This window comes from Topomyia yanbarensis, chromosome 1 (genome assembly GCF_030247195.1).
Source record: "Topomyia yanbarensis strain Yona2022 chromosome 1, ASM3024719v1, whole genome shotgun sequence".
NCBI classification, from domain to species: domain Eukaryota; kingdom Metazoa; phylum Arthropoda; class Insecta; order Diptera; family Culicidae; genus Topomyia; species Topomyia yanbarensis.
Genome location: NC_080670.1, coordinates 149,097,250 through 149,112,548, shown reverse-complemented (window position 1 = coordinate 149,112,548; position 15,299 = coordinate 149,097,250). Strand labels below are relative to the sequence as shown.

Below are 15,299 nucleotides of genomic sequence, written 5' to 3'. Positions count from 1 at the left end.
GAAGCAAAATATCAGCAAGGAGCTGAAACAGAGCCTGCTGGTCCTCCGGAAGGCTGTTCGTGTCGCAAGACAGGAACAGCAGGCTTACGCCAAGAGGGTGGAATGACGGGAGAAGTCCGACAGAGGAACCCAAAAAGTGGCCTCCAAGAGGGAAGAGAGAAGGCCGACATAGGTACCCAGACAGGGGCCTTCCCCTTCCCCTTCTATAGAGCAGCCATGTCGCTCGAAGCGGCGGCTGAGTTTGCCTCGAAGCGCAAGGGCAAGGACAAGCGCAAGACGACGTCGAACGCGAAGCGCCCTAGGAAGTCACCAGGCGAGAGTGCAAAAACCAACACCATACAGCGTGTAACCGTCACGGCCAAACACCGTTTGGTCGAGGTAAACCGGGGCGAAAATGACACCGCCGGGCAGAGAGAAGGTACCAGTAACTCGGCGCAACCGGGGCAGGGGGGCGTAAACCCCTGGACGCTGGTCACCAAAAAGAAGCCGACACCGACACCGAATGCACCAAGGCCCGCAAAGCAGACCAAGGACAGAGGCGAGGCCTTGTGGTTAAAGACCGACAAGGTCAAATATGCCGACGTTCTAAAGTCGATGAGGGCGGCTGAAAGCCTCTCGGCCCTCGGGCAAGACGTGCGCAGCGTGAGACGCACCAATACAGGCGAAATGCTTTTGGTGCTGAAGCGATGCGCACAATCCAATGCAGTGAGGTCGTTAGGGGGCGGAAATGACTCTTCTGTGTAAACAACTGGACGAGTTCACGACCGTAGGTGATGTCGTCGCAGCCGTCAAGGAGCAATGCGACGTGATAATCGAGCGGACCTCAGTGCGTTTGAGAGGGTATCCTCCGGTACCCAAGTAGCCTACCTCAGGCTACTGAAGGCAGATGCAAAAAGGTTACCGTGATAGGTAAACTGAAGATCGGCTGGTCTGTATGCCTAGTTAGCATGCCCCAGCCGCCTTCATTGAATAGGTGCTATCGGTGCCTTGAGTCCGGCCATAAGGCGTACGAATGTAAGGGTACAGACAGGAGCAAACTATGTCGTCGCTGCGGTGAGGAGGGGCATAAGGAGCGGGGCTGCACTAAGGTGCATAAATGCCTTATCTGCACCGCTAAGAAACAAGCTCGTAATCATGCTATGGGTGGTCCTTCGTGTCCCTTCAATGAGGCAAATAAGAAGAAGCCGTGAACGTCACACAGCTAAACCTTAACCATTGCGCAGCAGCCCAACAGCTGGTGTGGCAGTCGGTCTCGGGTCGAGAACAGATGTCGCCCTCCTATCAGACCCGTACAACTGCCGGCAACGGCAATTAGGTGTCGGACGGGTCTGGGATGGTGGCAATCTGTACAACGGGACGCTTCCCGGTTCAAGAGGTAATACACCCCTCCGCCGAGGGTGTTGCGATTGCCAAGATCAATGGTGTGTTCTATTGTAGCTGCTACGCTCCACCAAGATGGCCAATAGAACAGTTCAACCAGATAATCGGCAGGCTCTCGTCAGACCTAGTGGGCCGGAAACCGGTAGTTATAGCGGGAGACTTTAACGCTTGGGCAGTAGAGTGGGGCAGCCGCTGTACAAATAGCAGGTGTCAAACGCTAATGGAGGCGCTTGAAAAACTCGATACTGTGTTAGCTAATAATGGCTCCGCTAGCACATTCCATAGAAACGGGGTGGAGGCATGGATTGATGTAACATTTGCCAGCCCGAGTCTGGTTCCAGGAATGGAATGGAGGGTAGACGAAGGCTACACCCATAGCAATCATTTAGCAATCCGCTTTAGGATCAACTATGGTGTGCAGCATCCGAGTACGGGAGATCCCTGTCAGGTACGCAGGTGGAAGTCCAATCACTTCGACAGCGAAGCTTTCACCGCGGCCCTGGGACTGGAGGGCAGCACCGACAGTCTAAGCGGGGATGCGCTGGTAGCCATCCTATCACGCGCGTGCGACGCCACTATGCCGAGAAAAACCCTGCCAAGAAACGGCAGATGCCCGGCATACTGGTGGAGTGCCAAGATTGCAGCTCTACGATCAGCCTGCCTCAGAGCTAGACATAGGATGCAAAGAGCTCGCACCGAGGATGCAAGAGTGAAACGCCGTGAAGTGTTTCGAGCTACGAATTTGGCCCTTAACGGCCATTAAAAGCAGCAAGAGAACGTGTTGCGACAACCTGTGTGAGAGTGCCAACGCGAATCCGTGGGGTGACGCCTACAGAATGGTGATGGCCAAGACCAAAGGGGGCTCTTCACCCCCAGAACCGGATCCTGGAAAGCTACTTCCAGAACCGCGTACTTCTATACGAGACCGATGCCGATCAGAAATGGCTTCCGATCACCGCCGGAGTCCCGCAGGGCTCGATCCTAGGCCCGGTGCTATGGAACCTCGTGTATGACGGGGTTCTGAGACTGAAGTTTCATCCTGAGGTCAAGATCGTCGGCTTTGCCGACGACGTAACCTTGGGGGTCTATGGGGAGTCAATCCCTGAGATAGAACTAACTGCAGAACATGCGATCAACACGGTGGAGGAATTGATGAGCGCGAGAGGCCTGGAGCTCGCTCAGCATAAGACGGAGGTAATTATCGTCAACAACCGCAAGTCGGCACAACATGCAGTGATCACCTCACAGCGGAGTCTGGAGGCTCTCGGAGTCATTATAGACGACAAGCTGACCTTCGGCAGCCACGTCGACTATACATGCAAGAGAGCGTCGACTGCTGTTGCCGCACTATCGAGGATGATGTCCAACAGCTCAAAGGTGTGCGCCAGTAGACGTAGGCTACTGGCAGGCGTTGCCGTATCTATCCTCAGGTACGTACGTGCTACTGCGACAATAAAAACTCACATTTTCACACGAAAAGTTATTGGCACTCACACAACTTCTCCGGATAAATACAACGTGTTCTTTCTCCGGATAAATAAAACCGCCGGGGAATGAGCGAATGAGTTTATCAAGATATCCTTTTTGCGATAGCTGCTTTGCTGTCGCTATTCCAAAACACGAAAAAACAAATCTATCGTACTTCTTTGCCGCTTCTCTTTGAAATTAAATGTATATTTTGACGCTTTTATTGATTTCCACGAACTTCAAATATTATCACCTTCTCCGGTGCGAAGGAAAAAATCAAATAAATTTTATCCCGAAATTTATTCTCACGCTATTTGTGGAAACGGAGAATTTTGCGACTCATCTTATCTCGGAAAAGTTGGACGTTAGAAAAGCTTCTTCTCGTGTAAGTGAGAGAGAATTAAAATTCCTGGCGTGGACATATAGACTTCAGCGCATACAAAGTAAAATCTTAACCCTCAAAAAAGCAACGGTTCCCAGAGGCCTGGCTAGTTACAGTTCTCTAGCTTCAATGAACTTGTAATTTGAAATACAAATGAGTCGAGCATTCGATTCTCTCTCTGATGGAACAACAAAAAAGAGGTTTTTGATTTCATTGGGTTTTAGGAGCGAGTCTTCTTGAAGTCACATTTTAGCCTGCCTTTTTGAGGGATAAAAATGATCCTAAATCTTCCCCGTGGACCAGAACTAGCGAGGTACATGAATTGGCCTCTCTGGATACCCTGGAAGATAAGTTCCAACAATTTTGTGCAAAATTTGGAGAGAGTAGCCTCACCTCAGAAATAGAAACAATCCGAAACATGTTACTGAAATTAGCATAAAATATCTGGGAAAAGGTTCCAAAACTTAAAGTGTTCGTCTCAGGAACAATTCCCCTACCGGTTATATAAGAGGCGTAAATCATTCAGCGGATATCACATCCTTTGGGAATCGGTTTAACAACCTTAAGATCATCCGTTGCCAGTTTTGATTTTATCATTTCAGTCATCGCTTCGTCAGGTTAGTATTTGTGGGTGAATTCCAGGAAAATACGGCCAAAACTTTTGATCGTACTTTGACTAAGATGCAGTCATACTGCCATCTGTGTTATTGCTTTTTTCTGCAGTTATGACAACGTTGTAGTGTTAGTCCACCTTTTGTTCTAAACCGCACCATTGTTCGACGGCACAACAAGAAAAAGGAGTGGAATGGGTATATTCGTTAAACAGACGGAAATTTAAATGAGCGAATTGACCAATTCATTAATGTGAGACATGTTGATTTCCGAATCGAATAATCTCACATTTTATAGTGCAATTTTTCGTGTTTCAAATGCATCTCCGCAAATAAAAACAAAGCCTTCGTACTATGTTCCGTTGCGGGACTTGATCTTCCGTTTCGACAGACTTCGTAGTCGATTGTTTATGTACAGAATAATTTCAGAGCTAGTATTACGAACCTGCTGACCACTAAGAATACTTTCTGACTCAAACATGCAACGTGCTTATGGATGGAGGACCATTGCCATCTGAACTGCCAAAGTTACAAACAATAGCTGGCATCCATTTTTTTTCTAATTCAGTCTTTATAACGGTGTCAAAATCAAATATATTGTTTTCATATTTATAGTTCGCATTCTCCAATCAATCTAAGTATCTTCAGCATCATTACAATCGAAAAAATCATCAGTAAAACTAGTCGTTTTTTCTTGAATAATTTTCATGCTACAATTATCGAAAAATTTGCTTTTAAGATCATTATTCGAGCCGTGTTTAACCCTTAAATGCGCAATGTTGTTTTAAAACAACATTGCGAAAACCATCTCAAAATTATCATAGTAACGTATTAAAGCTGTGAGATAATTTTCAGAAAATTTGATAAAAATTGGTTTGCGCCTTTAAGGGTTAAACACCAACTTCGCTCGCTGTCCAGCCGAAAATTAAAAGACCCAAATCAACTGCGCAATATGAAAACACCTGTCCGGCATAACCGACATGATTTCTCCGTTACAGCCAAGGTTATCGACTTTAAAAGCAAAGCGAAAATCGGGAATTCATCGAACGAAACTGGATCCTGCTGCAGCTGGGCAAAATTGCAGTAAAACGGCAAAAAGCAGTTTCAAAAAAAAAAAATAAAACAACACGAAACTCCCGAAACGGTCGTAAGAGTCGAATCCTCTTGCGGTAAATTGACATTAATGATAAATTACAAAGTGTAAAACTCGCGTACGCACTGCAAAAACGAGAGAGACAGCAAAATGAGGGAAAGGGTGCGAGTGAAACTGCAATCAGGCTCTCCTGCCGGTCCGACAAGACAGGATACACGATGCCTATTAACATTTTTGTGTGTTATAGTTTTACCGTTGTTGCTTTGCGATGCTTTTCGTATGGTATTTAAAATAATTATGATTGGCGGTTATCATTAAAAATGTATGCGATGCACGTGTGTGACATACTTCTGGGAGATTTCGAGAGGGTTGAATTGTTGATAAGTAGGTTCAAATAATATTTTAAAACGGACGTGTTGACGCACATGACTCCATGATGTAGTGCAATGACGAAACTTTTTTTTGCGTAGGCTTTTCGAGTGTCGTTAATTCTTTCGAAATGTTCGAAATGATATTGTGCACTCTATGTTTGCCAACTATTTGCGAATGAATCGGCGAATTCGTACATATCGGCCTTTTAAAGGGTGTACGAGTTCAAATTGCTCTAACTTTTTTTTTTCTTTGGGTACTTTAATTTGTTTATCTACATTGTGTAAGTTTCAGGAAAACATCAACGTGGTAAACAAAATTTACTCACGTACCTAGAAAATCCGGATCTCCCTCAATGTGCTATTAGCAAAAAGATGGAAATTATCTAATCGTTTTTTTCTCGTTTTAAAGTCGACGTCCCTAAGGAAGTTAGAAAGCAGATGACCAAGTTTGTCAAAAAATACATGAATTGGCAGGCAATTTGCTCGCGTGGAAAACCCGTTCGTGACAACCGAATCGGTCAAGGCTAATGAGGTCAATTTCATGCTAAGTGATCTTAATGGGAGATTCTGATTCAAATATTTCAAAAATATGACTTTTTTGACGAATGACTAAAATCATTAATTATTTTATTCTACGATTTCGTTTAGGTTGCATATATATTATTAAATCAATTTGCCTGCAGCGTCTTGTAACATTGTAAGGTTTTCGATTCTTATTAATTCTAAGATTCTCTAAACGTCCCAATTTAAAATTGTTAAGTCCCTATTTCAGAGGAAGGATGTAAAAAGGCAACATTAGTTAGAGAATATCCGTCGCAATGCGTTGTGAAAGTTAGTCGAAACATGCTTCTAGCTCGAGGTCCGGGATACACAAACAATCAGGTTAAGATAATTCAGCAGAAAATGTCTCGCACCGGAAAAGGTCATTATGAGGGTTCGTTTTTCTAATGGATCCTGTTTTTTTCATCAGAAGACCGTCGCTCAATTTAGTATCCTAATCCATTTGGTTCTGAGTGGTTCGAGTTTTATGAAATTTAAACGAAAAATTGACTTACCTTCGCCAGCAGTGAAGTTTTGTTTTTTATGTCGGATTTTATCTCAATTAGTAACCCACGTGTTAAGCTCTGAAATGAGGATAATGTGGTTTAAGTGACATACTTGTAATCCGTGGCTGTGTTTACATTGTTTTAACTCTAATTGAACGTAGAATTTTATATATTCAATGTAGCTTGCCGGAATTAAATTTGAACCAAATTTGTTTTGAAAAATAAACGTTACATATACGATGTATATATAGTTCATTAAACACGAAGTGACTGTACAACATTTCAAACGCGAATTTGAACCAAAATTGGTTCAGCGGAAGATTTAGAGTCAATTTGTTGCGATTAGAGCTTCCATCCCAGTAATTAATTTCCCGAGATTTTTGTATATCCCAGGTTTTCTGAGTCCTGAAAAATCATGTTTTCTCATTCCGGGATTCGGAAATCCCGAGAAATCAGCTGTCAAACTTGCAGATTTCAATCTATTGGCATCTTTTATATCGTTTTATTTGAACCGCTTTGTTCAAATTGGCGCACACGATAACTCAAAAACTATTCAACGGATTGGCTTGGTTTTTTATGAATATGCACAATATGTGTAGCCAATCGAGATGACCCACGGAAAAATGAATGAAAAAAAAATCTCTCCACCATTTGAAGAAAAGTGAGCGGATTTCACTTAAAAATATGAGATTTTTTCAGTTTTTATGGTGCCATTTTCCGAAATTCTAACTTGTAGCAACTGAAAATCTACAAAATTTTGAACCACCGTTTGCGAAATTTTTGGTTTAGATTGAAATAGTTGGTATTGAGCTTAATTATCCTAGGAAGGATATTTTAATTTTAACCTTTACGCATAAATTCGAAATGGATTACACACATCGAATGAATGACGAAATATACTATGAGTTGGCATTACGTCAAGTAGTCAACTTAGGTCGCACCTTACAACGAGAACATGTCATGAGTGCGCAGGCCAACATTGAGGTTTGCCAAGCAAAGCAGGACACGCTACACATTCAGGTGGACGCAACAATCCGCTCATTCATTACCGCAGATATGTACGAACTTCGATCGCGACTTGTACACTGTTTGATTAATCCCCCGGTTGAACTTTGTGATATTCTCGCAACGTAAATGATCTGTTGAAAAATGTGATGGGAGGTTGCTGAACAACCACCGATTGAAACAGAAGTCGTACGAAAGACTACGAGATCGGAAGAAGGGGCTGTAGGGGAGTCGACAGTTCTACGAATATTCAACCAGGACCATACGACTATACACCGCAATTACAGTCTCCTCCGCGAGTTTCATAGGACTCTGGCCGGCGAGGGGGAGAACGAGGATCTTCAGTTTTTGGTTCATCGGAAAGACAGCGCACCACAACAAATGAAAACCGCACACCACCACGGCCATGCGAGACATATGGGCAACAGACCAGATTACGAAAACTGAGGGCAGCTCGGGAAAGTGAAGCACGTGCCAGCCAGTTGCAGGAGCAGGAAGCGCGAGATAGAGTATATCAAGCTAGGGAGGATCACCACAGACTTCGTGATGATCGTTTGGATCGTTTGCTGCGCCAAGAAGGGCCACCACCAGCACGAACGAATGAAAGGAGGATGCTGAAAACTATACACAACTGGCCCTTCAAATTTTGTGGGGGAAAAAGACACCTCTTCACTCAACGTTTTTTGGACCGAGCGGAAACGTTCGCCAGGTCAGAGGGCATCAACGAAGACACACTACTGAGCAGTGTCAAGCATCTGCTACATGAATAAGCCCTTGGCTGGTATGCTCGAGCGACATCATGGAATTTGCTACGGTCGTGGGATGCTTTCAAGCAGGAAATTCAAAAAGAATGTTTACCAAGCGGTTATTCGCAGATTCTTCATTTGGAGGCTAGTTTTCGATTCCAGGGAGTCAATGAATCGTTTCCCAATTACAATCAGGACATATCGGCCCTTTTTCGGTTTGATAAGCCTCCCATTACCGAAGAAAAAAAGCTCTTCACAGTCAAGAAGAACATAATTGCGGACTATGCAGCGATTGTGACAGCAGCAAGAGCCCGATCGCTTCAGGAGATGGTGGACATATGTACAAGCTACGACGAGACCAGAATGCTCCTAAATGGACAGCGTCGTGTACCGATTCTTCACAGCGCGCTACTGGAACCAAACTTTGCAACAACTAATCTACTGCCGGGGCCATAGCAACCACCCCATCGCACAGTGATCACCTTCCATACAAAAGTCGGACAAAACCTCAAAAGTGGTCCGAATTTGATGAAAACTTCACATTAGGGTACTTTTGTGACGCTGAATTCATATTTGATGTTTATTTTTTGTTTTTTATTTCCTCAAAATTTTGGCACTTAGGGTGGTTCGAAAATTCAACATTTACAAATATAAAGTGCACTATTTCCAAAAATTCATTTTCAAAAAATTAGGCGCGGTGAATTTTTTAGCAGAACACACATTTTTTCAATTGTTGATAATGATAAGACACATCTATAAATTATATTGCGAACGCTGGGTAGTCAAAGGCTACCATGCGTCTCCTTCAGACGTATCATGAAAAATCACCTTTTTTCATACCTCGGGGCAGAAAGGGGCAAAACAAGATATTCATTTTCGGAAAGTACACTAATTTTCAAGTATCGTGAACAACAAGCGATCTTTTCGAACCGTTTCAAAAAAAAGTACAGCCACTTTGAACATTACAACTTTAAACTATTGCTCGATTTATTATTTGTTCTTCATGTCTGAGCGAGAAGAAAGGCTTGTATCGACTAAATCGAATGGCAGCTATAAGTCCAGCGAATAACCTTCCACATGAAATCAGTTTGACCCCAATCGGAATCTTAACTAAAAAGATATATGCATTTGAATAACTTAGGTTTGAAAAGAGTTTTCCTCAGAATTTATCATCTATTTCACCTTTGAAGTCATGTAAAAAATCGAACTATCGTCCTCGGGACCTAGTATTTCGAGAAGACTCTATTCAACCTGTTAAGAAACAGAGAAAAATGTTAAACCATTAAAAATTAAAAATAAAATTTTGAGGTTTTGTCCGGCTAGGCGACACTGTGCATCGCTTCAGCAGGGTACACACACTACACAGAAAAAAATATTTTGTAACTTTAAGTTTATTTTCATGCACATATTTGGAGCATGAATATAAATGTAAAATTAAGTTCCACTAAAAATCCATACGACTTATCGTGCTTTCTTCAACAAATTTTATTATAATTCTACACGTGGATTGAAAATTACAGTTTCTTCAAACGGAAAACCAATGCACTTCAATGTATTTTTTACACGCTTATTGCTGTAAAACGAATGACATGTAATATTACACGAATAGAATTGAAGTGCATTGCTTTTCACGTAATTTTCGATCAAAGTTTTGATTCAATGTTTGTATGTTTACATTAGTATTGATTTACATGTCGTTTAAATTTCATTATTTTTTTGTGTGTAGAAATGGAAGTAGAAGTCGATGGAGAGTTGGGACCACAACAATTCGTCTCGAAAGCATACGAAAGGACAACAGCACAGAACGAGGAAGACGGGCAGTATGAGATAAATGAGCTTCTCGAGCAGGTTAACGCACACAGGATGTCTCTGAAGAAGAAGTGTACCAGAACAAACTCGATTACACAACCCTCATTAACAGTTCGCGAACAGTTTCAACCGATCGGGAACGCAGCAGCTGCGTGAAGAATTCAGCAATCGACCACCACTAGTGCAGCAACCACGGCAGCAAAACGTGATAAAACGAACTCAACAGTTGGGTCAGCAACAAGGTTGGCATCAGCAGCAATTCGATTTCCAGCCAACGGACGAACGAAATATAGGCGACCAAAGAAGCGATTGGTAAAAGTAATACCGATTTCAATGGCTAAACGAAGCGAAACCTGAATTACCGAAGCATCAACGGATGGTCATCACTTGCTGGAACTGCGACGATGAGGGACACAGAATTATGGACTGCCCGAAGCCACAGGCAATCGTCGATGTATGATGACAGTTTATAGATCGAGGTGGTTTTGAGCATTCGGTATTTGTACATATCGTCAGAGATAGCTGACTTATGAGAACGAATATTTCCCTAAGATGGACTGCTTCCTGAGCCAGCCGAAACAGGTATATTAATTAAACGCTTTCTACTAATGGTTTCAAAAATAAAGAAATCAACATATGTCGTCGATGTCCTTTCAGGGCATGACGATCATCAAATAGCCAGCAATTCATGCAAAAAGTTAATGGAGATATTGCGAATCGCTAGTTTCATACTCGGGAAGTGGGTTTCCAACAATCCTTCCATTCTCGTAGGTGTGAGTTGTGAATGTCTTCCCCAGAATTCGGAGTCTGCCGTAAAAGGACTTATACTGTTATGGTTTTCCCAGCCGAATACCTTTAAATTAAAAATCCCACGCTACAACGGGGAAGAACAAGAACGGGGAGTCGTCTCGAAATTAATCATCGTATCCGTATTGACTCGTCTAATCGAACCACTTGGCCTGCTTGGCCCGTTAGTAATGAACACCAAAATATTCGTACAACAACTATGGACGGAAAGCTTGTCGTGGGATGATGAATTGTCGAAGGAGCACAGTTTGTGGTGGAAGAAGTATATCGCACGGATATTCATCAACGTCAATTTGTGGTAATCCCTCGAAGAGCGCTAGCCAACGGCAGTCGTCAATATTCTATGCACTGTTTTTGTGGCGCATCTATGCGAGATTATGGATGTTGCCAGCCTCTCCAGTTGAGACCGATGTGCTCCACTCACGACTACTCACGTCGAAATCTCGGGTCGCTTCATTGCGAGGACAAACGATTATAGGACTCCTAGGAAGCCAGCAGATGGAAAGCCTACAAAGAACGACAAAAATTTAGGGCCTAGTTACTGAACAGACTCTAGGATAGTGCCTCCATAGACCAAGTCACAATCTAGTTCGGAAGATTTCTGTCTCAAGTGCTCCAGATGTTCAACGTTCAACCAAAGGATCACAGTGGAGACTAGTTCCAACCGAAATGAATCCTTCAGATAGGATAGGACTCCTAAATAAGGTATTGGCACTTAAGCCAAAAGACCAAAAAATTGAATTATTAGTGGCTGACTGACAACATATTCTAGTGAGCTATCTGCAACTTGACCCCGTTCATCCAGTTCTCGATCGCGTCCATTGTCTCCTCAACAGGCACTCTCCACTTCTTCAAGTGTCATAGCTATCAGTGAACTACCCTACTGCGACTGACAGTTCCCCGGCAGCGGAATTTCTCTCGGTACATGTGTTTGTTTCGTGAGCTAATTACCTCCCATTTTTGTCACTATTTATTCGGATAGTCCACGGCGGTGAATCTAGTCTACTGTGAATTCCCCGGCGGTAGATTTCTCCAGATAACGACCTAGTACCCGACGGTTGACCAAGCTTGCTCAATGGGACAGCCAGTAGGTGCTCAGATCTGTCCAGCAATTCCGGATGGAGCATAGCTTCCGATTTACTGGCACCCCAAGCGATGGGATGTTGATCTGCTTCATCACTACCAGTCTGTCCCTACTTGCGTCCATTTTGAACGTTGTTGCAACTGACTCAATTAGTCCCCAGATCACCGTTGCTAAAGATCCCGCTCGGATCGTTTCATATTCTGCTCACGCAACAGGCATTTGGTGTCCAACCCGCAGATATATGGCTCTGGAATGCAAAAGAATGGTTCTCCGAATAGGAAGTGACCTAGAGTCAGATCGGATTTATCGTTTGGGGAGCCGGACAGTAGAGCTAAGGGATAGCAGTTGTTCCATGTGGAACGTTGATGGCTGCGCACCAAGCCTTTCCCGAACAGTTTCGGAGCAAGCTATATGACGATCACTGCACAACTAGTGGAAACACGTTTCGCTTTACACTAGTCCGTTCGTCACATATCCGTGGGCTATGGGAGACTGGTATCAAGTCATTCTAGCCCCGAATTGCTTGATACCAACCTCCCATAGCCCACCGAAGTTTGGCGACCGAGCTGGTATAAAGCGGAACGTAACTAGTTGTGTCGTAATCGTCCCATTGCTTATTCCGAAAGGCTTGGCGGCTAGCTTTCAACTCGCGATCTGCAATTCGAGCACATGGCTGCGCCTACGAAGCATTTCACAGTGTTAATACTCTCGACCGATGTTAGGTGCTCGTCAACCTCGAGATGTATGGCCTTCACCACTAGACACACGAAAATCACAGCTTGTATCTTCTCCTGTGCTCCCCGACCACAGAAATCCATCCAAGAGTATAAAAATGCTCGATCAGGTGCAGCACATACTGATCGAAGTGGTGCCATTAGCTGGTTGCTACATCGTTGATTGAACCGGTAACTGATGCAACTCAGTACCACCATGCGAGTAAGATGACGACCCCGGAACGACCAGAACTGTTCAAGAGTTGTATCGAGTAGAAGCATAGGACCAACATACAGTGTCTCAACGCGGAGTGATCAAGCAAACAATCAGGTAAGCTTGTGGTCCGCTGGGAGTATCATCTGAAGAAAAGTCGAAGAGTGCGTTTTTGTATTTCAGTCGACTGTTCAGTCTAAGCAGACCGAATTCGTCCGGTCAAGTTTCTAAGGGGTGATTTCTAGCCAAGTTCATTCAGGTTCACTACACATCCACGGCGATCTTTATACAAATTCACTTCTGCTGGGAATGTAGGATCCTCTCACTGGTCGGTAATTTGCAATTGTTGTAGAAACGACAGCAGTAGGCTACTGTCTGAATCAACTTGGAGAGATCCGAAATACTGTTTCGGACTGCTTAATCAGCGTGGCTGACATGAACAGCATCGACAACTCGAGATTATTCTTGAATACCGTCGTTATCCGCAACGAATTCCCGCACTGTGGCCATTGTTCGACGGAAATCAGAACGAAATTTGGCTCATGCCACTAACACTTGTCCTCCAAGAGAGCACGTGGTATCCAACGGGGAAAAACGATCGGAAATGGTGAGTGAAGCTAAGCAATCATGTGAAAAAAATTCCCCACCCAGAGGCGAGACTCGAACTCGCAACCTTTGAGACTCCGGCCCAATGCACTAACCCTTATGCTATCCCTGGGTATGGTGACATCCCAGAAAGAACATATGATTATCCCACTGGCGACGGTGATCGTACCCTGCCTGCAAAGCGAGGAATCACACACAACGGCAGCTGATCACCCCAACACACATTTGATCTATTTAATTTCCCCGCTAGATACCAAGGCCCGGCTTTTTATAATCGTCTGATGTCTAATTTTTAGTTCATTACCCATCGTACTTCGGTGGGTGATAGAGCCAATGAAGACTGTCGATTTCTGGTCCCTTGCCCAGTGAACAGAGGTATGACGGGAGCGAACCCGCCCGTTCGAATTACCCCGGGCCCCGTGGTGGTGGAGGAACGCTACGTGGGAAGCTGAGCTGCAAGCAACCGGGCGGGTCATAGGTGGTGGATAATGCTTAATCGCGATAGCAACTAGTTGTGATTCGCGACCCGAACCAGCAGCGGGGGCTGACTGCGGGTGTGGTAGGACGAGGTAGTGGGCCCTATACGTCCTAGGCCTAAATACCACATGCCCTAAAGCAGCCCTGACAAGGCGAGCCAGTGCCGCCTTTAAATAAGCGCTTAGCCCAAATCCCTCTCCTCCCGTTATCCTTCCTTCCTTCCTTCCTTCTGCGGCTGTTCGCCCATCTAAATATGGAAGCTGTTCTTCAATGTCAGCTTCTTTCACCGAACAGCCTAGATAAGCCATGTAGTGTCGGTAGTGGTTGTTTCAACCGGCTAAGAATTACACTACGGACTACCTGTTTCAGTGGTAAAAATCTACCAAACAGGGAACCCCAATTCCATAGTGTCATGCGACCCGTGCTATGGGTAAAATTGTTGAGGGGGTTTAAAACATTCTCAATGGCGAACGGAGCCTGGGAAGAGTCGGGCGAACTCCCCAGTACGCTGCATTACGCAGCGGAACGTTCACTCTACACACCGATTTTTTTTTCACCGATGATCCACTTAATTTTGCCGAATTTTTGTTGGCTGGGGTTTTGCAGAGACTCTCGGCTGATGGTAGTTCGGTGAAGTTTTGTTGAGTCTCGATTATCAAATTTCGATGTGTACAGATGAACCTGCCCAGAGGCCGTGTGGTATCCGGCCTAGAATTGAGCCACTGGAGTCCTGCTGCCATGTCGTAGGAGGCGACTGAAAGTAGGAGACCCTAAGTCAAGGTGTAGTTCCGTGCCGAGGACTTAATGATTGGAGGGTCTAAAATATGCCAGTCGCGCACGGAGCATTTTGGGTTTTGCCCTTGCTGTGTTATGCGAATCTCTGACACAGTGGACCATTATTTTCTTCGCAAATCGTGGGAATCAAATGATCATGTCCCATTTAAACCTGATATGGCTCGCTAAATGCGTTAACATCCCAACTCGCTTGGTGTCCTCTAGTTGTTGTGCAATTTGTGTTGGAGATGAAATGTACAGTTCTCTAATCAACAATGGTTAGAATAGCACAAGTCAATCTCCAACATAAACGTACAGCAACTATGAATTTATCTCGACTCATGCAGGAAGGTAAAGCCTCCATAGCATTGGTTCAAGAACCGTATTTCCATAAAGGAAACTTCTATTTTGGAAAGTTACTTAACACTGCCTTCATTGCTTACAACAAGACAGGCATGACTAACCCACGTGAAATGCCTCGTGCTTGCATTCTTGCAAATAAGGCTATTGACGCGTGTCTCATATCGGAGCTCACAACTCGCGATATCTGTGTTGTCACAGTTACATTGACTGTCGGATACGTAGACAAAAAATATATATATTGTTCAGCATACCTACCGCATAACGAATCATCTCCTTCTGATGATTTCAAAAGCGTTGTATCATATTGTAGCAGAAATGGGCTTCCGCTCATTATCGGCAGTGATGCGAATG

General features: G+C 44.2%; 1 protein-coding gene across 1 annotated transcript in view; it reads right to left on the bottom strand.

Moving 5' to 3' along the window:
* LOC131677029 (uncharacterized) overlaps window positions 1–15,299 on the bottom strand; it is a 441,434-nt gene that overhangs the window by 291,368 nt on the left and 134,767 nt on the right. Inside the window, exon 3 of the mRNA XM_058956541.1 lies at window positions 6,360–6,428. Within this exon, the coding sequence (XP_058812524.1) occupies window positions 6,360–6,428 (69 nt within the window). The remainder of the gene's footprint in view (window positions 1–6,359; window positions 6,429–15,299) is intronic.